This window comes from Scyliorhinus torazame, chromosome 4 (genome assembly GCF_047496885.1).
Source record: "Scyliorhinus torazame isolate Kashiwa2021f chromosome 4, sScyTor2.1, whole genome shotgun sequence".
Classification (NCBI taxonomy): Eukaryota; Metazoa; Chordata; class Chondrichthyes; order Carcharhiniformes; family Scyliorhinidae; genus Scyliorhinus; species Scyliorhinus torazame.
In genome coordinates, this window is record NC_092710.1 from 11,405,379 (window position 1) to 11,428,431 (window position 23,053).

The 23,053-nt window shown below is 53.7% G+C and overlaps 1 protein-coding gene across 2 annotated transcripts in view; it reads right to left on the minus strand.

Moving 5' to 3' along the window:
- Positions 1-4,489: 4,489 nt before the first annotated feature.
- Positions 4,490-23,053, minus strand: part of LOC140410118 (SWI/SNF-related matrix-associated actin-dependent regulator of chromatin subfamily B member 1-like) — an 81,426-nt gene continuing 62,862 nt past the window's right edge. Inside the window, exons 7-9 of one of the 2 annotated variants that reach the window (XM_072498061.1) lie at positions 18,614-18,792; positions 12,000-12,131; positions 4,490-4,609 (exon numbers count right to left, since the gene is read on the minus strand). In XM_072498061.1, the coding sequence (XP_072354162.1) occupies positions 4,570-4,609; positions 12,000-12,131; positions 18,614-18,792 (351 nt within the window). In that variant the 3' untranslated portion in view covers positions 4,490-4,569. Of the gene's footprint in view, positions 4,610-11,999; positions 12,132-18,601; positions 18,793-23,053 lie in introns of both variants that reach the window. The other variant, XM_072498060.1, reaches the window with a different exon arrangement.

Genomic DNA, 23,053 nt, shown 5'->3' on the forward strand with positions numbered 1-23,053 from the left:
ATATATAAATATTAGTGTGTGTTGGCGCTCTGTGTGTTTATATATAAATATTAGTGTGTGTTGGTGCTGTGAGTGTTTATATATAAATATTAGTGTGTGTTGGTGTGTGAGTGTTTATATATCAATATTATTGTGTGCTGGTGCTGTATGTGTTTATATATAAATATTAGTGTGTGTTGGTGCTGTGTGTGTTTATATATAAATATTAGTGTGTGTTGGTGCTGTGAGTGTTTATATATAAATATTAGTGTGTGTTGGTGCTGTGTGTGTTTATATATAAATATTAGTGTGTGTTGGTGCTGTGAGTGTTTATATATAAATATTAGTGTGTGTTGGGCTGTGTGTGTTTATATATAAATATTACTGTGTGTTGGTGCTATGAGTGTTTATATATAAATATTAGTGTGTGTCGGTGCTGTGTGTGTTTATATATAAATATTAGTGTGTGTTGGTGCTGTGTGTGTTTGTATATAAATATTAGTGTGCGTTGGTGCTGTGTGTGTTTATATATAAATATTAATGTGTGTTGGTGCTGTGAGTGTTTATCTATAAATATTAGTGTGTGTTGGTGCTGTGTGTGTTTATATATAAATATTAGTGTGTGTTGGTGCTGTGTGTGTTTTCTATAAATATTAGTGTGTGTCGGTGCTGTGTGTGTTTATATATAAATATTAGTGTGTGTTGGTGCTGTGAGTGTTTATATATAAATATTAGTGTGTGTTGGGCTGTGTGTGTTTATATATAAATATTACTGTGTGTTGGTGCTATGAGTGTTTATATATAAATATTAGTGTGTGTCGGTGCTGTGTGTGTTTATATATAAATATTAGTGTGTGTTGGTGCTGTGTGTGTCTAGAATAAATATTAGTGTGTGTTTATCTATAAATATTAGTGTGTGTTGGTACTGTGTGTGTTTATATATAAATATTAGTGTGCGTTGGTGCTGTGTGTGTTTATATATAAATATTAGTGTTTGTTGGTGCTGTGTGTATTTATATATAAATATTAGTGTGTGTTGGTGCTGTGTGTGTTTATATATAAATATTAGTGTGTGATTATCTATAAATATTAGTGTGTGTCGGTGCTGTGTGTGTTGATATATAAATATTAGTGTGTGTTGGCGCTCTGTGTGTTTATATATAAATATCAGTGTGTGTTGGTGCTGTGAGTGTTTATATATAAATATTAGTGTGTGTTGGTGCTGTGAGTGTTTATATATAAATATTTGTGTGTTGGTGCTGTGTGTGTTTATACATAAATATTAGTGTGTGTTGGTGCTGTGAGTGTTTATATATAAATATTAGCGTGTGTTGGTGATGTGAGTGTTTATATATAAATATTAGTGTGTGTTGGTGCTGTGAGTGTTTATATATAAATATTAGTGTGTGTTGGTGCTGTGTGTGTTTATATATAAATATTAGTGTGTGTTGGTGCTGTGTGTGTTTATATATAAATATTAGTGTGTGTTGGTGCTCTGAGTGTTTATATATAAATATTAGTGTGTGTTGGTGCTGTGAGTGTTTATATATAAATATTAGTGTGTGTTGGTGGTGTGAGTGTTTATATATAAATATTAGTGTGTGTTGGTGCTGTGAGTGTTTATATATAAATATTAGTGTGTGTTGGTGCTGTCGGTGTTTATATATAAATATTAGTGTGTGTTGGGCTGTGTGTGTTTATATATAAATATTAGTGTGTGTTCGTGCTGTGTGTGTTTATATATAAATATTAGTGTGTGTCAGTGCTGTGTATGTTTATATATAAATATTAGTGTGTGTTGGTGCTGTGTGTGTTTATATATACATATTAGTGTGTGTTGGTGCTGTGTGTGTTTATATATAAATATTAGTGTGTGTCGGTGCTGTGTGTTTTTTCTATGAATATTAGTGTGTGTTGGTGCTGTGTGTGTTTAGAATAAATATTAGTGTGTGTTTATCTATGAATATTAGTGTGTGTTGGTGCTGTGTGTGTTTATATATAAATATTAGTGTGCGTTGGTGCTGTGTGTGTTTATATATAAATATTAATGTGTGTTGGTGCTGTGAGTGTTTATCTATAAATCTTAGTGTGTGTTGCTGCTGTGTGTGTTTATATATAAATATTAGTGTGTGTTGGTGCTGTGTGTGTTTTCTATAAATATTAGTGTGTGTCGGTGCTGTGTGTGTTTAGAATAAATATTAGTGTGTGTTTATCTATAAATATTAGTGTGTGTCGGTGCTGTGTGTGTTTATATATAAATATTAGTGTGTGTTGGCGCTCTGTGTGTTTATATATAAATATTAGTGTGTGTTGGTGCTGTGAGTGTTTATATATAAATATTAGTGTGTGTTGGTGCTGTGAGTGTTTATATATAAATATTAGTGTGTGTTGGTGCTGTGATGTTTATATATAAATATTAGTGTGTGTTGGTGCTGTGAGTGTTTATATATAAATATTTGTGTGTTGGTGCTGTGTGTGTTTATACATAAATATTAGTGTGTGTTGGTGCTGTGAGTGTTTATATATAAATATTAGCGTGTGTTGGTGCTGTGAGTGTTTATATATAAATATTAGTGTGTGTTGGTGCTGTGAGTGTTTTTATATAAATATTGGTGTGTGTTGGTGCTGTATGTGTTTATATATAAATATTAGTGTGTGTTGGTGCTGTGTGTGTTTATATATAAATATTAGTGTGTGTTGGTGCTGTGTGTGTTTATATATAAATATTAGTGTGTGTTGGTGCTGTGAGTGTTTATATATAAATATTAGTATGTGTTGGTGCTGTGAGTGTTTATATATAAATATTAGTGTGTGTTGGTGCTGTGTGTGTTTATATATAAATATTAGTGTGTGTTGGTGCTGTGAGTGTTTATATATAAATATTAGTGTGTGTTGGTGCTGTGTGTGTTTATATATAAATATTAGTGTGTGTTGGTGCTGTGAGTGTTTATATATAAATATTAGCGTGTGTTGATGCTGTGAGTGTTTATATATAAATATTAGTGTGTGTTGGTGCTGTGTGTGTTTATATATAAATATTAGTGTGTGTTGGTGCTGTGTGTGTTTATATATAAATATTAGTGTGTGTTGGTGCTGTGAGTGTTTATATATAAATATTAGTGTGTGTTGGTGCTGTGAGTGTTTATATATAAATATTAGTGTGTGTTGGTGCTGTGAGTGTTTATATATAAATATTAGTGTGTGTTGGTGCTGTGTGTGTTTATATATAAATATTAGTGTGTGTTGGGGACAGAGGGATCAGTTTGGGTCTGAAGGGATCAGTTTGGGGTGTGAAGGGGTAAATGTGGGTGTGAAGGGGTCAGTTTTGGAATACCAGTCGGTGTACAGGTGCTTCGAGGATGATAAATAGCTCGACAAATAATATTTATCTCCATCTGGTCTTGCCAAAGGTGATGTCTCCTTGTTTTGCTATTTCTCAGTTTGCCAGGAAATTTCTGCATCACGACTCTATCTCCACTTCCTCCTCCCCCCACTCATCCCGGAAACCTACACCTTCGGCTTCACCTTCCTCTCTCTGTCTGTCTCAATCACTCTCTTCTTTTGCTCCATCTCTGTTTGCCGGTCGTGAGTCACGATCTTCCTCGCTCCGTCTCTTCCTAGCTCTAGCCGTTGCTCTAAAATATAAAGCCGCCACGCGCACTTCAGGACGCCCCCCCCCCCCCCTCCAAAGCTCCTCGCAACCAACCATTTCGCAAGAGTTGCAGATTTTGAAATTTGGCATTCTTGCGTCTGTCCTGATGGGTGCAAGATGAAAAGCTTTGACAGCACGTCCCTTTTTTGTTCCGTGTAATACTCAAGCTCCGCACCGCCAACCATCGACTTTGTGAGTCCTGCTCACTCGTCATGTGAAAACCACGGCGGCCAGTTGGTGCACAGCAAGAGTCCACAGTCAGCAATCAGATACGTGACTGGATATCCTGTTAAACGTTGACCTGGGCGTGGATATTGACTCCAATGCGTCGAGAAGAACTCTCTTTTGCTTTTCTTATGCTCGATGGGCGGGGTCAGCCCACTAACCGCGGAGGACGGGTCCAATAACTGGTGAGGAGGTGGCGGGGGGGGGAGGGGAGGAAAGAGGAGAGGGTGGGGTTATTAATGGTCACAAGTAAGGTGCTTTACTCAATTTTCACTGGGAGCAAAAAAAGACCCCCTGACAAAACGGGTTGGTTTGGCATCAACTGTTTTATTGAACAAATACAAACCGCGAGCCGGATCCACGACCCCCCCCCCCCCCCCACCCCGACCCACCCCCACCCCCCACCCCCCACCCCCCACTGGGCCGTCAGAGCAGGAAGAACAGGGACTGTTCAGCCGTCGAGGACAAGAAGTAAAAGACGAGACGAACAATTCAAACGGAAAGTCGGAACGCAGGTTCCCAAAGTGCGAATAGGCAGCGGCAGGCGTGGAGACGGTTGGCGCCGAGTTGTAGTCCGCCGTGTGTACCCCCCCCCCACCCCCCCCACCGCACCTCCTGCCCACCCCTTCCCCCCCCGCCCCACCCACGCAAAGACAACAACCCCAGTCCCACAACGTGACTCGAGAGCCGGCAGCATGGCGAAGTTCCCTGCGTTACCAGCTGGGGGCGGTGTTGGCAAGCCGTCGCATTCGCCTGCAGGGTTTCAAAAAGAAAAGGGGGGGGGGGGTGTTAGGGTAGGTAAAGCTGATCAGAAAGATTTTGGCCCAGAAAACACCTCCATGTCACAATAAGCAGAAAGCGTATTTAAGTGGAGGGGGGGGAGTGCAATTGTTGCCGATCCCGAATTGCCTGAGTGGCTCGCTCAGCTATTTTACAGGCCATTTCAGAGTCAGCCACTTGCTGTGGGTCTGGTACTGAGGGTGTGCTGCACTGTCAGAGGGTCAGTACTGAGGGAGTGCTGCACTGTCAGAGGGTCAGTACTGAGGGAGTGCCGAGCTGTCAGAGGGTCAGTACTGAGGGAGTGCCGCACTGTCAGAGGGTCAGTACTGAGGGAGTGCCGCCCTGTCAGAGGGTCAGTACTGAGGGAGTGCTGCACTGTCAGAGGGTCAGTACTGAGGGAGTGCTGCACTGTCAGAGGGTCAGTACTGAGGGAGAGCCGCACTGTCAGAGGGTCAGTACTGAGGGAGTGCCGCACTGTCAGAGGGTCAGAACTGAGGGAGCGCCGCACTGTCAGAGGGTCAGTACTGAGGGTGTGCTGCACTGTCAGAGGGTCAGTACTGAGGGAGTGCTGCACTGTCAGAGGGTCAGTACTGAGGGAGAGCCGCACTGTCAGAGGGTCAGTACTGAGGGAGTGCCGCACTGTCAGAGGGTCAGAACTGAGGGAGCGCCGCACTGTCAGAGGGTCAGTACTGAGGGAGTGCTGCACTGTCAGAGGGTCAGTACTGAGGGAGTGCTGCAATGTTAGAGGGTCAGTACTGAGGGAGTGCTGCACTGTCAGAGGGTCAGAACTGAGGGAGTGCCGCACTGTCAGAGGGTCAGTACTGAGGGTGTGCTGCACTGTCAGAGAGTCAGTACTGAGGGAGTGCTGCACTGTCAGAGGGTCAGTACTGAGGGAGTGCTGCACTGTCAGAGGGTCAGTACTGAGGGAGTGCTGCACTGTCAGAGGGGCAGTACTGAGGGAGTGCTGCACTGTCAGAGGGGCGGTACTGAGGGTGTACTGCACTGTCAGAGGGTCAGTACTGAGGGAGTGCTGCACTGTCAGAGGGTCAGTACTGAGGGAGAGCCGCACTGTCAGAGGGTCAGTACTGAGGGAGTGCCGCACTGTCAGAGGGTCAGTACTGAGGGAGTGCTGCACTGTCAGAGGCTCAGTACTGAGGGAGTGCTGCAATGTTAGAGGGTCAGTACTGAGGGAGTGCTGCACTGTCAGAGGGTCAGAACTGAGGGAGTGCCGCACTGTCAGAGGGTCAGTACTGAGGGTGTGCTGCACTGTCAGAGAGTCAGTACTGAGGGAGTGCTGCAATGTCAGAGGGTCAGAACTGAGGGAGTGCTGCACTGTCAGAGGGTCAGAACTGAGGGAGTGCTGCACTGTCAGAGGGTCAGTACTGAGGGTGTACTGCACTGTCAGAGGGTCAGTACTGAGGGAGTGCTGCAATGTCAGAGGGTCAGAACTGAGGGTGTGCCGCACTGTCAGAGGGTCAGTACTGAGGGAGTGCCGCACTGTCAGAGGGTCAATACTGAGGGAGTGCTGCACTGTCAGAGGGTCAGTACTGAGGGAGTGCTGCACTGTCCGAGGGTCAGTACTGAGGGAGTGCTGCACTGTCAGAGGGTCAGTACTGAGGGAGTGCTGCACTGTCAGAGGGTCAGTACTGAGGGAGTGCTGCACTGTCAGAGGGGCAGTACTGAGGGAGTGCTGCACTGTCAGAGGGTCGGTACTGAGGGTGTACTGCACTGTCAGAGGGTCAGTACTGAGGGAGTGCTGCACTGTCAGAGGGTCAGTACAGAGGGAGTGCTGCACTGTCAGAGGGTCAGTACTGAGCGAGTGCTGCACTGTCAGAGGGTCAGTACTGAGGGAGTGACGCACTGTCAGAGGGTCAGTACTGAGGGAGTGCTGCACTGTCAGAGGGTCAGTACTGAGGGAGTGCTGCACTGTCAGAGGGTCAGTACTGAGGGAGTGCTGCACTGTCAGAGAGTCAGTACTGAGGGAGTGCCGCACTGTCAGAGGGTCAATACTGAGGGAGTGCTGCACTGTCAGAGGGTCTGTACTGAGTGAGTGCTGCACAGTCAGAGGGTCAGTACTGAGGGAGTGCTGCACTGTCAGAGGGTCAGTACTGAGGGAGTGCTGCACTGTCAGAGAGTCAGTACTGAGGGAGTGCCGCACTGTTAGAGGGTCAGTACTGAGGGTGTACTGCACTGTCAGAGGGTCAGTACTGAGGGAGTGCTGCAATGTCAGAGGGTCAGAACTGAGGGTGTGCCGCACTGTCAGAGGGTCAGTACTGAGGGAGAGCTGCACTGTCAGAGGGTCAGTACTGAGGGAGTGCTGCACTGTCAGAGGGGCAGTACTGAGGGAGTGCTGCACTGTCAGAGGGTCGGTACTGAGGGTGTACTGCACTGTCAGAGGGTCGGTACTGAGGGAGTGCTGCACTGTCAGAGGGTCAGTACTGAGGGAGTGCTGCACTGTCAGAGGGTCAGTACTGAGGGAGTGACGCACTGTCAGAGGGTCAGTACTGAGGGAGTGCTGCACTGTCAGAGGGTCAGTACTGAGGGAGTGCTGCACTGTCAGAGGGTCGGTACTGAGGGTGTACTGCACTGTCAGAGGGTCAGTACAGAGGGAGTGCTGCACTGTCAGAGGGTCAGTACTGATCGAGTGCTGCACTGTCAGAGGGTCAGTACTGAGCGAGTGCTGCACTGTCAGAGGGTCAGTACTGAGGGAGTGTGGCACTGTCAGAGGGTCAGTACTGAGGGAGTGCTGCACTGTCAGAGGGTCAGTACTGAGGGAGTGCCGCACTGTCAGAGGGTCAGTACTGAGGGAGTGCTGCACTGTCAGGGGGTCAGTACTGAGGGAGTGCTGCACTGTCAGAGGGTCAGTACTGAGGGAGTGCTGCACTGTCAGGGGGTCAGTACTGAGGGAGTGCTGCACTGTCAGAGGGTCAGTACTGAGGGAGTGCTGCACTGTCAGAGAGTCAGTACTGAGGGAGTGCTGCACTGTCAGAGGGTCAGTACTGAGGGAGAGCTGCACTGTCAGAGGGTCAGTATCGAGAGAGTGCTGCACTGTCGGACGGTCAGTACTGAGGGAGTGCTGCACTTTCAGAGGGTCAGTACTGAGGGAGATCTGCACTGTCAAAGGATCAGTACTGAGGGAGTGCTGCACTGTCAGAGGGTCAGTACTGAGCGAGTGCTGCACTGTCAGAGGGTCAGTAAAGAGGGAGTGCTGCACTGTCAGAGGGTCAGTACTGAGGGAGTGCTGCACTGTCAGAGGGTCAGTACTGAGGGAGTGCTGCACTGTCAGTGGGTCAGGACTGAGGGCGAGCTGCACTGTCAGAGGGTCAGTACTGAGGGAGTGCTGCACTGTCAGAGGGTCAGTACTGAGGGAGTGCCGCACTGTCACAGGGTCAGTACTGAGGGAGTGCTGCACTGTCAGAGGGTCAGTACTGAGGGAGAGCTGCACTGTCAGAGGGTCAGTATCGAGAGAGTGCTGCACTGTCGGACGGTCAGTACTGAGGGAGTGCTGCACTTTCAGAGGGTCAGTACTGAGGGAGATCTGCACTGTCAAAGGATCAGTACTGAGGGAGTGCTGCACTGTCAGAGGGTCAGTACTGAGCGAGTGCTGCACTGTCAGAGGGTCAGTAAAGAGGGAGTGCTGCACTGTCAGAGGGTCAGTACTGAGGGAGTGCTGCACTGTCAGAGGGTCAGTACTGAGGGAGTGCTGCACTGTCAGTGGGTCAGGACTGAGGGCGAGCTGCACTGTCAGAGGGTCAGTACTGAGGGAGTGCTGCACTGTCAGAGGGTCAGTACCGAGGGAGTGCTGCACTGTCAGAGGGTCAGTACTGAGGAAGTGCTGCACTGTCAGAGGGGCAGTACTGAGGGAGTGCTGCACTGTCAGAGGGTCGGTACTGAGGGTGTACTGCACTGTCAGAGGGTCAGTACTGAGGGAGTGCAGCACTGTCAGAGGGTCAGTACTGAGTGAGTGCTGCACTGTCAGAGGGTCAGTACTGAGGGAGTGCTGCACTGTCAGAGAGTCAGTACTGAGGGAGTGCCGCACTGTCAGAGGGTCAGTACTGAGGGAGTGCCGCACTGTCAGAGGGTCAGTACTGAGGGAGTGCTGCACTGTCAGAGGGTCAGTACTGAGGGAGTGCTGCACTGTCAGAGAGTCAGTACTGAGGGAGTGCCGCACTGTCAGAGGGTCAGTACTGAGGGAGTGCTGCAGTGTCAGAGGGTCAGTACTGAGTGAGTGCTGCACTGTCAGAGGGTCAGTACTGAGGGAGTGCTGCACTGTCAGAGGGTCAGTACTGAGGGAGTGCTGCACTGTCAGAGAGTCAGTACTGAGGGAGTGCCGCACTGTCAGAGGGTCAGTACTGAGGGAGTGCTGCACTGTCAGAGGGTCAGTACTCAGGGAGTGCTGCACTGTCAGAGGGTCAGTACTGAGGGAGTGCCGCACTGTCACAGGGTCAGTACTGAGGGAGTGCTGCACTGTCAGAGGGTCAGTACTCAGGGAGTGCCGCACTGTCACAGGGTCAGTACTGAGGGAGTCCTGCACTGTCAGAGGGTCAGTACTGAGGGAGAGCTGCACTGTCAGAGGGTCAGTATCGAGAGAGAGCTGCACTGTCAGACGGTCAGTACTGAGGGAGTGCTGCACTTTCAGATGGTCAGTACTGAGGGAGATCTGTACTGTCAAAGGATCAGTACTGAGGGAGTGCTGCACTGTCAGAGGGTCAGTACGGAGCGAGTGCTGCACTGTCAGAGGGTCAGTACGGAGCGAGTGCTGCACTGTCAGAGGGTCAGTAAAGAGGGAGTGCTGCACTGTCAGTGGGTCAGTATTGAGGGAGTGTTGCACTGTCAGAGGGTCAGTACTGAGGGAGTGCTGCACTGTCAGAGGGTCAGTACCGAGGGAGTGCCGCACTGTCAGAGGGTCAGTACTGAGGGAGTGCCACACTGTCACAGGATCAGTACTGAGGGAGTGCCGCACTGTCAGAGGGTCAGTACTGAGTGAGTGCTGCACTGTCAGAGGGTCAGTACTGAGGGAGTGCTGCACTGTCAGAGAGTCAGTACTGAGGGAGTGCCGCACTGTCAGAGGGTCAGTACTGAGGGAGTGCTGCGCTGTCAGAGGGTCAGTACTCAGGGAGTGCTGCACTGTCAGAGGGTCAGTACTGAGGGAGTGCTGCACTGTCAGAGGGTCAGTACTGAGGGAGTGCCGCACTGTCACAGGGTCAGTACTGAGGGAGTGCTGCACTGTCAGAGGGTCAGTACTGAGGGAGAGCTGCACTGTCAGAGGGTCAGTACTGAGGGAGTGCCGCACTGTCAGAGGGTCAGTACTGAGGCAGTGCCGCACTGTCAGAGGGTCAGTACTGAGGGAGTGCTGTACTCTCAGAGGGTCAGTACTGAGGGAGTGCTGCACTGTCAGAGGGTCAGTACTGAGTGAGTGCTGCACTGTCAGAGGGTCAGTACTGAGGGAGTGCTGCACTGTCAGAGGGTCAGTACTGAGGGAGTATTGCACTGTCAGAGAGTCAGTACTGAGGGAGTGCCGCACTGTCAGAGCGTCAGTACTGAGGGAGTGCTGCACTGTAAGAGGGTCAGTACTCAGGGAGTGCTGCACTGTCAGAGGGTCAGTACTGAGGGAGTGCTGCACTGTCAGAGGGTCAGTACTGAGGGAGTGCCGTACTGTCACAGGGTCAGTACTAAGGGAGTGCTACGCTGTCAGAGGGTCAGTACTGAGGGAGTGCCGCACTGTCAGAGGGTCAATACTGAGGGAGTGCTGCACTGTCAGAAGGTCAGTACTGAGGGAGTGCTGCACTGTCAGAGGGTCAGTACTGGGGGAGTGCCGCACTGTCACAGGGTCAGTACTAAGGGAGTGCTGCGCTGTCAGAGGGTCAGTACTGAGGGGGTGCTGCACTGTCAGAGGGTCAGTACTGAGGGAGTGCTGCGCTGTCAGAGGGTCAGTACTGAGGGAGTGCCGCACTGACAGAGGGTCAGTACTGAGGGAGTGCCGCACTGTCAGAGGGTCAGTACTGAGGGAGCGCTGCACTGTCAGACGGTCAGTACTGAGGGAGTGCCGCACTGTCAGAGGGTCGGTACTGAGGGAGTGCTGCACTGTCAGAGGGTCGGTACTGAGGGAGTGTTGCACTGTCAGAGGGTCAGTACTGAGGGAGTGCTGCACTGTCACTGGATCAAAACCTGTAACTTCCTGCCCCACATGAACTGCAGAGGTTCAAGACAGAGGTCACCAGCACCTTCCGATCCTCTTGTCAGACACACTCACATCTCGTAACAGAATAACAGACATGCGTGGGCCAGCTGCCTTTTAGAATAAAAGTCTTTATTGCCACAAGTGGGCTTCCATTAACACTGCAATGAAGTGACTGTGAAAAGCCCCTAGTCGCCACATTCCGGCGCCTGTTCGGGTACACAGTGGGCGAATTTGCCATTGTCTGTGTTTCACACAGGGGAAGTGGTGGTGCAGTGATATTGTCACTGGACTAGTGACCCTGAGACCCAGAATAATGATCCAGGTTCAATTCCCACTGCGGCAGGTGGGGCAATTTAAACTCAATAAAATATCTGGAATTAAAATCTAATGATTTAATGAAACCAGTGTCGATTGTTGCAAAGCCCCATCTGGTTCAGTAATGTCCTTTAGGGAAGGAAATCTGCCGTCCTTACCCGGTCTGGCCTCCACGTGACTCCAGACCCACAGCAAAGTGGTTGGCCCTTAAACTGTTGCCGTTCAAGAAAGCAACTGATCACCACCTTCTGTAGAGCAACTCGGGATGGGCGATAACTGCCGGGTCTAACCAGCGACGTCCACATCCCGTAAATTAATTAAAGGAAACACACAGGCCCGTTCCAATCAGACGTTCTTCTCAGCCGTTAAAGAAATCTGTCTAGACCGTTCTCCGTCATGTTGACCCAAGACCCTCTGAAATGCACTGGTGCCGTTCGCCTGGGGTTCTGCCCCCTGGGGGTGGGTTCCACATGCTCAGCACGCTCTGACGTTTCTTCAGGTGGTGCCCCCTTTAAGACCAGGCTTGGAACCCTGGGGACTCCGCCTCTGGCTCCGCCCATCTGGGAGCCATATATAAAGGGCTGCCTCATGGGCTGTGTAGCAGTCAGCACTTGTCTCAGCTCTAACATAGTTCTTAGTCTAAAGGGGACACCACCTTACATGATGATAAGGCAGTAACCGTTCATCGCATCATGTATTTCCTGATTGGCCTCCCGGGTGGCTAACCCAATATATATGCTGTGCATTTACATAGCGACTGTGAGGGGTGGGCGACTGACCCAGGTGACTGTGGACGAGTACCCCCCCCCCCCCTCCAGCCCCTCACCGTTACGCCCTTCCTCAATCTCGACCCCCTCAGTGACGTACCTGGTGTTTCTGTCCTGATCGCGAATCTTCTTCTCCATTTCGGCATCGGTCAGCGTCTCCAGCAGGGGGCACCACTGGTCAGCGTCGGTGGTGTTCCGGAGCGCGCTCTCGACGATTGGCAAGGGATTCTCACTGGGAAATCAAATGGGGGTTGGGGTGGGGGTGGGGAGCGGCGAGGTGGAGCGGTGAGGGGTTGGATGGGGAAGGGTGAAGGGGACGGAGGGGGGGGGGGGGGGGAAGAGACATTTTCAAATGCTAGGTGAAAGAGGATCAGACCAGAACAGATGTTTTTGCAACTTCAATTAAACACTGCACAGAACTCTGTGCTCAAGCCCATCCCCTGCTGTTCCTGAAGTCGCGGAAGGGGCACAAAGCAACACGGGAGGCGGGTTTTGGTGGTAAACCTCGTCAAAAGTGAATTTGGAAAAGTCCAAGTCACTTTCCTCGGCCATACAATCGGACGGGGCCGAATGGTCCCACGGGATGTGGAAACAAAAGTTATTGGGGAGTTTCCGACACCCTCGACGCGACGGGAAATGATGCGATTTCTTGGCATGAGTGGATTTTACCGGAAATTTGTGCCGAACTTTAGCAGTGTGGTCGCTCCACTGACGGACTTGCTCAAGAAGCGTAGCAAATTTCAGTGGACAGCGGAGTGTCAACAGGCATTTGACGGCCTGAAGGCTGCGATAGCCGATGCTCCCGTGTTGGAGAATTACAAGGGGCTCTGCGATCAGATTCAGCTGAAGTAGAGAGAAATGCCGAGGTGTAGAGAAATGGACGGATCGTGCAGAGACCTTCTTGTCCAAAGAGACTGTCAATCAAGAGGGAGTCCAGTTGGAGGAAGAACTAAAATGGACTATGTTATTATAAATGATTGTGTGTTTTGTTTTGTTAAAAAAAAAAACGTATATTCACTGTCAATATTTCTGAAAGGAAAGTGAAAAGGTGAAAAATGCAACCATCTTGAAGTTGATGGTTTATTTTTTTTCTTTGGGGGAGGTGTCATGTAAGAGTACCTTTAAGAAATGGGTGTTATCAAATAGCTGTAGTGGATGTACCTTTAAGAAATGGGTATTTATCAAATACCTGTAGTGGATGTACCTTTAAGAAATGGGTGTTTATCAAATAGCTGCAGTGATGTCAGAGTGTGGGTGGAGCTGGGCTGTCTGTCTGCTTTTACTTTTGTTTTTGAGCTGGCAGCTACAGCGTGTGTTTAGTTTAGTTTTCATAGTTGGAGCTGCATCCAGCCAAACAAGGTGTAATTTTGGTCCCACTCTCTGTATGAAAAGAATGTCTTCAGAGCACTTGCTAATTTAAAAGTGATAACTGCTCTCAGTCGAGAATTTAAACCTGATGTCTGTGTTAAAGAGGGTATTTGTCTTATGGATGTTGCTAGGAAAGATTAAGGGCTACGTATAGAGTACTGTATCCTTTGGGGAAGTATTTGAGTTGATAGTTGCTGACGTGTTTCCTGTGTATTTATAAAATGTTAACTGGATTCATATAATAAATGTTTTGTTTTAAAAGTACTTTCGATCTCTGTTGCATCGCACCTGTAGAGTGAGGCCTTGTGCTGCCCATAACCAAAATCTATTAAAAGTTGTGGGTCAGGTGAACTCCATGATACACTTTGGGGTTCTCTAAACCCTAGTCCATAATAGTGCTGCTCTATCAGAGAGTCAGTGCTGAGGTAGTGCTGCACTGTCAGAGGGTCAGTACTGAGGGAGTGCTGCTCTATCAGAGGGTCAGTACTGAGGGAGTGCCGCACTGTCAGAGGGTCAGTACTGAGGGAGTGCTGCACTGCCAGAGGGTCAGTACTGAGGCAGCGCTGCTCTATCAGAGAGTCAGTACTGAGGGAGTGCTGCACTGTCAGAGGGTCAGTACTGAGGGAGTGCTGCACTGTCAGAGGGTCAGTACTGAGGGAGAGCTGCAGTTTCAGAGGGTCAGTACTGAGGGAGCGCTGCTCTATCAGAGAGTCTGTACTGAGGGAGTGCTGCACTGTCAGAGGGTCAGTACTGAGGGAGTGCTACACTGTCAGAGGGTCAGTACTGAGTGAGCGCTGCTCTATCAGAGAGTCAGTACTAAGGGAGTGCTGCCCTGTCAGAGAGTCAGTACTGAGGGAGTGCTGCACTGTCAGCGGGTCAGTACTGAGGGAGTGCTGCGCTGTCAGAGGGTCAGTACTGAGGGAGCGCTGCACAGTCAGAGGGTCAGTACTGAGGGAGTGCCGCACTGTCAGAGGGTCAGTACTGAGGGAGTGCTGCACTGTCAGAGGGTCAGTACTGAGGGAGTGCTGCACTGTCAGAGGGTCAGTACTGAGGGAGTGCTGCACTGTCAGAGGGGCAGTACTGAGGGAGTGCTGCACTGTCAGAGGGTCAGTACTGAGGGAGTGCTGCACTGTCAGAGGGTCAGGACTGAGGGAGTGCTGTACTGTCAGAGGGTCAGTACTGAGGGAGTGCTGCACTGTCAGAGGGTCAGTACTGAGGGAGTGCTGCACTGTCAGAGGGTCAGTACTGAGGGAGTGCCGCACTGTCAGAGGGTCAGTACTGAGGGAGTGCTGCACTGTCAGAGCGTCAGTACTGAGGGAGTGCCGCACTGTCAGAGGGTCAGTACTGAGGGAGTGCAGCACTGTCAGAGTATCAGTACTGAGGGAGTGCCGCACTGTCAGAGGGTCAGTACTGAGGGAGTCCTGCACTGTCAGAGGGTCAGTACTGAGGGAGTGCCGCACTGTCAGAGGGTCAGTACTGAGGGAGTGCAGCACTGTCAGAGTGTCAGTACTGAGGGAGTGCCGCACTGTCAGAGGGTCAGTACTGAGGGAGTCCTGCACTGTCAGAGGGTCAGTACTGAGGGAGTGCCGCACTGTCAGAGGGTCAGTACTGAGGGAGTGCCGCACTGTCAGAGGGTCAGTACTGAGGGAGTGCCGCACTGTCAGAGGGTCAGTACTGAGGGAGTGCCGCACTGTCAGAGGGTCAGTACTGAGGGAGTGCCGCACTGTCAGAGTGTCAGTACTGAGGGAGTGCTGCACTGTCAGAGGGTCAGTACTGAGGGAGTGCTGCACTGTCAGAGTGTCAGTACTGAGGGAGTGCTGCACTGTCAGAGGGTCAGTACTGAGGGAGTGCTGCAATGTCAGAGGGTCAGTACTGAGGGAGTGCCGCACTGTCAGAGGGTCAGTACTGAGGGAGTGCCGCACTGTCACATGGTCAGTACTGAGGGAGTGCTGCACTGTCAGAGGGTCAGTACTGAGGGAGTGCCGCACTGTCAGAGGGTCAGTACTGAGGGAGTGCCGCACTGTCAGAGAGTCAATACTGAGGGAGTGCCGCACTGTCAGAGGGTCAGTACTGAGGGAGTGCCGCACTGTCAGAGTCAGCACCGAGGGAGTGCTGCACTGTCAGAGGGTCAGTACTGTGGGAGTGCCGCACTGTCAGAGGGTCAGTACTGAGGGAGTGCTGCACTGTCAGAGGGTCAGTACTGAGGGAGTGCCGCACTGTCAGAGTGTCAGTACTGAGGGAGTGTTGCACTGTCAGAGGGTCAGTACTGAGGGAGTGCTGCACTGTCAGAGGGTCAGTACTGGGGGAGTGCTGCAATGTCAGAGGGTCAGTACTGAGGGAGTGCTGCAATGTCAGAGGGTCAGTACTGAGGGAGTGCCGCACTGTCACATGGTCAGTACTGAGGGAGTGCTGCACTGTCAGAGGGTCAGTACTGAGGGAGTGCCGCACTGTCAGAGGGTCAGTACTGAGGGAGTGCCGCACTGTCAGAGAGTCAATACTGAGGGAGTGCTGCACTGTCAGAGGGTCAGTACTGAGGGAGTGCCGCACTGTCAGAGGGTCAGTACTGAGGGAGTGCCGCACTGTCAGAGTCAGCACCGAGGGAGTGCTGCATTGTCAGAGGGTCAGTACTGAGGGAGTGCCGCACTGTCAGAGGGTCAGTACTGAGGGAGTGCCGCACTGTCAGAGGGTCAGTACTGAGGGAGTGCTGCACTGTCAGAGAGTCAATACTGAGGGAGTGCCGCACTGTCAGAGGGTCAGTACTGAGGGAGTGCTGCACTGTCAGAGGGTCAGTACTGAGGGAGTGGCACACTGTCAGAGGGTCAGTACTGAGGGAGTGCTGCACTGTCTGAGGGTCAGTACTCATGGAGTGCTGCACTGTCAGAGGGTCAGTACTGAGGGAGTGCTGCACTGTCAGAGGGTCAGTACTGAGGGAGTGCTGCACTGTCAGAGGGTCAGTACTGAGGGAGTGCCGCACTGTCAGAGGGTCAGTACTGAGGGATTGCTGCACTGTCAGAGGGTCATTACTGAGGGAGTGCTGCACTGTCAGAGGGTCAGTACTGAGGGAGTGCCGCACTGTCAGAGGGTCAGTACTGAGGGAGTGCTGCACTGTCAGAGGGTCAGTACTGAGGGAGTGCCGCACTGTCAGAGGGTCAGTACTGAGGGATTGCTGCACTGTCAGAGGGTCATTACTGAGGGAGTGCCGCACTGTCAGAGGGTCAGTACTGAGGGAGTGCCGCACTGTCAGAGGGTCAGTACTGAGGCAGTGCTGCACTATCAGAGGGTCAGTACTGAGGGAGTGCCGCACTTGTCAAGGAGGCAGAATGTTGGAGATCTCCATTCTCGCACCTTCAGTCCTTGTTGGTGAGACATCAAAGCCGCGCCTTGCCTACCCTCTCAGACGGAACAGAAAATATTCCCATTCGAAGGACGGGGCGTCGTGGCTGCGCAGCGGTTAGCACTGCTGTCTCAGGGCGCCAAGGACCCGGCCCCGGGTCACTGTCCGTGCGGAGTTTGCACATTCTCCCCGTGTCTGCGTGAGTCTCACCCCCACAACCCAAAGAAGCGCTGGGGAGACGAATTGGCCACGCTAAATTGCCCCTTAATTGGGAAAAAAATTAATTGGGCTCTTTAAATTTATATTATTCAAAGAAACATTAACAGGGCTGTCGTGCATGGTACGGTTCTGACCAGGAACTTGTCCGCAGCACCAATTCCTCAACCAAGGTAATTAAATGCAACCACCCTGGAAGATTGGTACGCAGACAGAACTGCTGCTCTCCCTCCCGAACCACACTTCAAGGTGAAAGCTACTTTGTCCGTCGTGGAGCTTCCAAGTGCTGGTGGAAATGGTCCTTGAACGTTGTGAGGGTTGTCGTGTCTACCAACCGTCTGGCACCGAGCCCCCCCCCGGCCTGGTCACTGACCTCTCGACTCAGGGGAAACTGCTCTCCCTGTGCTACTTAACTCTCTCATCATTTTGTGCATATCGATCAGGTCGCCCCTCAGCCCTCCCCGCTCCGGGGGAAACCACCCCAGCCTAACCAGCCTCTCCTCGTAGCGGAAACGCACCAGCCCCGGCAACATCCTGGTGAGTCTCCTCTGCACCCCCTCCAGCGCAATCACATCCTCCCGATAATGTGGCGACGAGAACTGCGCACAGTAATCCAGCTGTGGCCTAATCCGCGTTTTATACAGTTCCACCATAACCTCCCTGTTCTTATATTCTGTGCCTCGGCTAATAGAACATTATAGCGCAGTACAGGCCCTTCGGCCCCTCGATGTTGCGCCGACCTGTGAAACCACTCTAAAGCCCATCTACACTATTCCCTTATCGTCCATATGTCTATCCAATGACCATTTGAATGCCCTTAGTGTTGGCGAGTCCACTACTGTTGCAGGTAGGGAATTCCACACCCTTACTACTCTCCGAGTAAAGAACCGACCTCTGACATCCGTCTTATATCTATCTCCCCTCAATTTAAAGCTATGTCCCCTCGTGCTAGACGTCACCATCCGAGGAAAAAGGCTCTCACTGTCCACCCTATCCAATCCTCTGATCATCTTGTATGCCTCAATTAAGTCACCTCTTAACCTTCTTCTCTCTAACGAAAACGGCCTCAAGTCCCTCAGCCTTTCCTCATAAGATCTTCCCTCCATACCAGGCAACATTCTGGTAAATCTCCTCTGCACCCTTTCCAATGCTTCTACGTCCTTCCTATAATGCGGCGGAATTGCACGGAATACTCCAAATGCGGCCGCACCAGAGTTTTGTACAGCTGCAACATGACCTCATGGCTCCGAAACTCAATCCCTCTACCAATAAAAGCTAACACACCGTACGCCTCCTTAACAACCCTCTCAACCTGGGTGGCAACTTTCAGGGATCTATGGACATGGACACCGAGATAATGAAGGCAGTATCGCAGAGGCCTCCTTCACCACCTCATCTACCCGTCCTGCTGCCTTCAGGAATTCGACGTGCACAGTAAGATCCGTCAGGCCCTCTGTACTTCCGAGCGACAGACCATGATAAAGGACTTTGGGATGTATGAATGTGAGAAAGGTGTTGCCAAGATGCAAGGCCTTGTTCCTTTAGGAGTGTTTCTCGTAGAGTCAAGGAGGACGTTGGCGGAGGACAGGGTGAGGCCTACCTAAGGCCCTCAGAGGGTGAAAGGTCAGTGATAAAGGACATTGTCCTCAACCAGTCTCCTTTCCCCCCCCCCCCCCCCCACCACCACCATCTACACCCCCATCTCTCCAACGCACCCGCCCCACCCCACCCCCCCCAACACCCAACCCCCTGGAGGGGCACCGAAAACCGCACTCCTAACAGACCTGAACGCGTACGTTCTCTGGTGCCAGCTCAGCTGCCCACGTATGCTGTAGGCGATGGTGGTGACAAACTCCCCGCCCAGGCCCAGCTCCGAGCACAGCTTCAGCGCAAACTTCTCGGGTGAGTTGTCCCTCTCCGACATGTCCCACTCGAACTGGTCCACCAGCAGGATGTTCCCGACGTGCGTGTTGAGCTGCGGGAAAGAGTGGCGGGAGAGCGAGCAAAGACAGAGGTTATGCCAAGGGGGCCAGGGTGTGGAGGGGGTTACCCGGGTTCACAGGGCAGGGAGCGAAAGCAGGAAGGGAATAAGATAATACATGAGGGAATTTTCAACCGCTCCGGACCATTAGTTTGGGAATAATGAGTCCGGTCGAGGGGCCCAGCTTAATCATATAATACAATGAGGTAGGTGGGTTGTGTGGGCAGGAGGGGATGTGTCGGACAGTGGTACGGGGGTACGGGACAGTGGTACGGGGGTATGGGACAGTGGAACGGGGGAGCGGGACAGTGGTACGGGGGTACGGGGACAGTGGTACGGGGGTACGGGACAGTGGTACGGGGGTACGGGACAGTGGTACGGGGGTATGGGACAGTGGAACGGGGGAGCGGGACAGTGGTACGGAGGTACGGGGACAGTGGTACGGGGGTACGGGACAGTGGTACGGGGGTACGGAGACAGTGGTACGGGGGTGTGGGACAGTGGTATGAGGGTGTGGGACAGTGGTACGGTGGTACGGGACAGTGGAACGGGGGAGCGGGACAGTGGTACAGGGGTACGGGACAGTGGTACGAGGGTACGGGACAGTGGTACGGGGGTACGGGACAGTGGTACGGGGGTACGGGACAGTGGTACGGGGGTACGGGACAGTGGTACGGGGGAGCGGGACAGTGGTACAGGGGAGCGGGACAGTGGTACAGGGGAGCGGGACAGTGGTACGAGGGTACGGGACAGTGGTACGGGGGAGCGGGACAGTGGTACGGGGGTACGGGACAGTGGTACGGAGGTACGGGGGTGTGGGACAGTGGTACGGGACAGTGGTACGGGGAGTGGGACAGTGGTACGGGGGAGCGGGACAGTGGTACGGGGGAGCGGGTCAGTGGTACGGGGGAGCGGGACAGTGGTACGAGGGTACGGGACAGTGGTACGGGGGTACGGGACAGTGGTACGGGGGAGCGAGACAGTGGTACGGGGGTACGGGGACAGTGGTACGGGCGTACAGGACAGTGGTACGGGGGTGTGGGACAGTGGTACGGGGGTGTGGGACAGTGGTACGGGGGTGTGGGACAGTGCTACGGGGGTACGGGACAGTGGTACGGGGGTGGGGCACAGTGGTACGGGGAGCGGGACGGTGGAACGGGGGAGCGGGACAGTGGTACGGGGAGCGGGACGGTGGAACGGGGGAACGGGACAGTGGTACTGGGGTACGGGGACAGTGGTACGGGGGTGTGGAACAGTGGTACGGGGGTACGGGACATGTGGTACGGGGGAGCGGGACAGTGGTACGGGGGGGTGGGACATGTGGTACGGGGGTACGGGACAGTGGTACGGGGGAGCGGGACAGTGGTACGGGGGTACGGGACAGTGGTACGGGGGTACGGGACAGTGGTACGGGGGTACGGGACATGTGGTACGGGGAGCGGGACAGTGGTACGGGGGAGCGGGACAGTGGTACGGGGGTACGGGACAGTGGTACGGGGGTACGGGACAGTGGTACGGGGGAGCGGGACAGTGGTACGGGGGTACGGGACAGTGGTACGGGGGAGCGGGACAGTGGTACGGGGGGGTGGGACAGTGGTACGGGGGAGCGGGACAGTGGTACGGGGGGGTGGGACAGTGGTACGGGGGTACGGGACATGTGGTACGGGGGAGCGGGACAGTGGTACGGGGGGGTGGGACAGTGGTACGGGGGAGCGGGACAGTGGTACGGGGAGCGGGACAGTGGTACGGGGGTACGGGACAGTGGTACAGGGGAACGGGACAGTGGTACGGGGGTACAGGACAGTGGTACGGGGGAGCGGGACAGTGGTACGGGGGTACGGGACAGTGGTACGGGGGTACGGGACAGTGGTACAGGGGAGCGGGACAGTGGTACGGGGGTACGGGGACAGTGGTACGGGGGTACGGGACAGTGGTACGGGCGTACGGCACAGTGGTACGGGGGTACGGGACAGTGGTACGGCGGTACGGGACAGTGTTACGGGGGTACGGAACAGTGGTACGGGGGTACGGGGACAGTGGTACGGGGGTGTGGGACAGTGGTATGGGGGTACGGGACAGTGGTACGGGGAGCGGGACAGTGGTAAGAGGGTACGGGACAGTGGTACGGGGAGTGGGACGGTGGAACGGGGGAGCGGGACAGTGGAACGGGGGAGCGGGACAGTGGTACTGGGGTATGGGGACAGTGGTCCGGGGGTGTGGGACAGTGGTACGGGGGTACGGGGCAGTGGTACGGGCGTACGGGACAGTGGTACGGGGGTACGGGGCAGTGGTACGGGGGTGTGGGACAGTGGTACGAGGGTACGGGGCAGTGGTACGGGGGTACGGGGCAGTGGTACGGGGGTACGGGACAGTGGTACGGGGAGCGGGACAGAGGGACGGGGGAGCGGGACAGTGGTGCGGGGGAGCGGGACAGTGGTACGGGGGAGCGGGACAGTGGAACGGGGAGCGGGACAGTGGTACGGAGGTACGGGGACAGAGGTACGGGGTGTGGGACAGTGGTATGGGGGTGTGGGACAGTGGTACGAGGGTACGGGACAGTGGAACGGGGGAGCGGGACAGTGGTACGAGGGTACGGGACAGTGGTACGGGGAACGGGACAGTGGTACGAGGGTACGGGACAGTGGTACGGGGAACGGGACAGTGGTACGAGGGTACGGGACAGTGGTACGGGGAGCGGGACAGTGGTGCGGGGGAACGGGACAGTGGCACGGGGGTACGGGACAGTGGTACGGGGGTACGGGACAGTGGTACGGGGGTACGGGACAGTGGTACGGGGGAGCGGGACAGTGGTACAGGGGAGCGGGACAGTGGTACGAGGGTACGGGACAGTGGTACGGGGTTACGGGACAGTGGTACGGGGTACGGGACAGTGGTACGGGGGAGCGGGACAGTGGTACGGGGGTACGGGGACAGTGGTACGGGCGTACGGGACAGTGGTACGGGGGTGTGGGACAGTGGTACGGGGGTACGGGACAGTGGTACGGGGAGTGGGACAGTGGTACGAGGGTACGGGACAGTGGTACGGGGGTACGGGACAGTGGTACGGGGGTACGGGACAGTGGTACGGGGGAGCGGGACAGTGGTACGGGGGTACGGGGACAGTGGTACGGGCGTAAGGGACAGTGGTACGGGACAGTGGTACGGGGAGAGGGACAGTGGTACGAAGGTACGGGACAGTGGTACGGGGGTACGGGACAGTGGTACGGGGGTACGGGACAGTGGAACGGGGGAGCAGGACTGTGGTACGGGGGTACGGGACAGTGGTACGGGGGTGTGGGACAGTGGTACGGGGGGGTGGGACAGTGGTACGGGGAGCGGGACAGTGGTAAGGGGATACGGGACAGTGGGACGGGGGAGCGGGACAGTGGTACGGGGGAGCGGGACAGTGGTACGGGGGAGCGGGACAGTGGAACGGGGGAGCGGGACAGTGGTACGGAGGTACGGGGACAGAGGTACGGGGTTTGGGACAGTGGTATGGGGGTGTGGGACAGTGGTACGAGGGTACGGGACAGTGGAACGGGGGAGCGGGACAGTGGTACGGGGGTACGGGACAGTGGTACGAGGGTACGGGACAGTGGTACGGGGGTACGGGACAGTGGTACGGGGGTACGGGACAGTGGTACGGGGGGGGTGGGACAGTGGTACGGGGAGCGGGACAGTGGTAAGGGGATACGGGACAGTGGGACGGGGGAGCGGGACAGTGGTACAGGGGAGCGGGACAGTGGTACGGGGGAGCGGGACAGTGGAACGGGGGAGCGGGACAGTGGTACGGAGGTACGGGGACAGAGGTACGGGGTTTGGGACAGTGGTATGGGGGTGTGGGACAGTGGTACGAGGGTACGGGACAGTGGAACGGGGGAGCGGGACAGTGGTACGGGGGTACGGGACAGTGGTACGAGGGTACGGGACAGTGGTACGGGGGTACGGGACAGTGGCACGGGGGTACGGGACAGTGGTACGGGGGTACGGGACAGTGGTACGGGGAGCGGGACAGTGGTACAGGGGAGCGGGACAGTGGTACGAGGGTACGGGACAGTGGTACGGGGTTACGGGACAGTGGTACGGGGGTACGGGGACAGTGGTACGGGCGTACGGGACAGTGGTACGGGGGTGTGGGACAGTGGTACGGGACAGTGGTACGGGGAGAGGGACAGTGGTACGAGGGTACGGGACAGTGGTACGGGGGTACGGGACAGTGGTACGGGGGTGTGGGACAGTGGTACGGGGGGGTGGG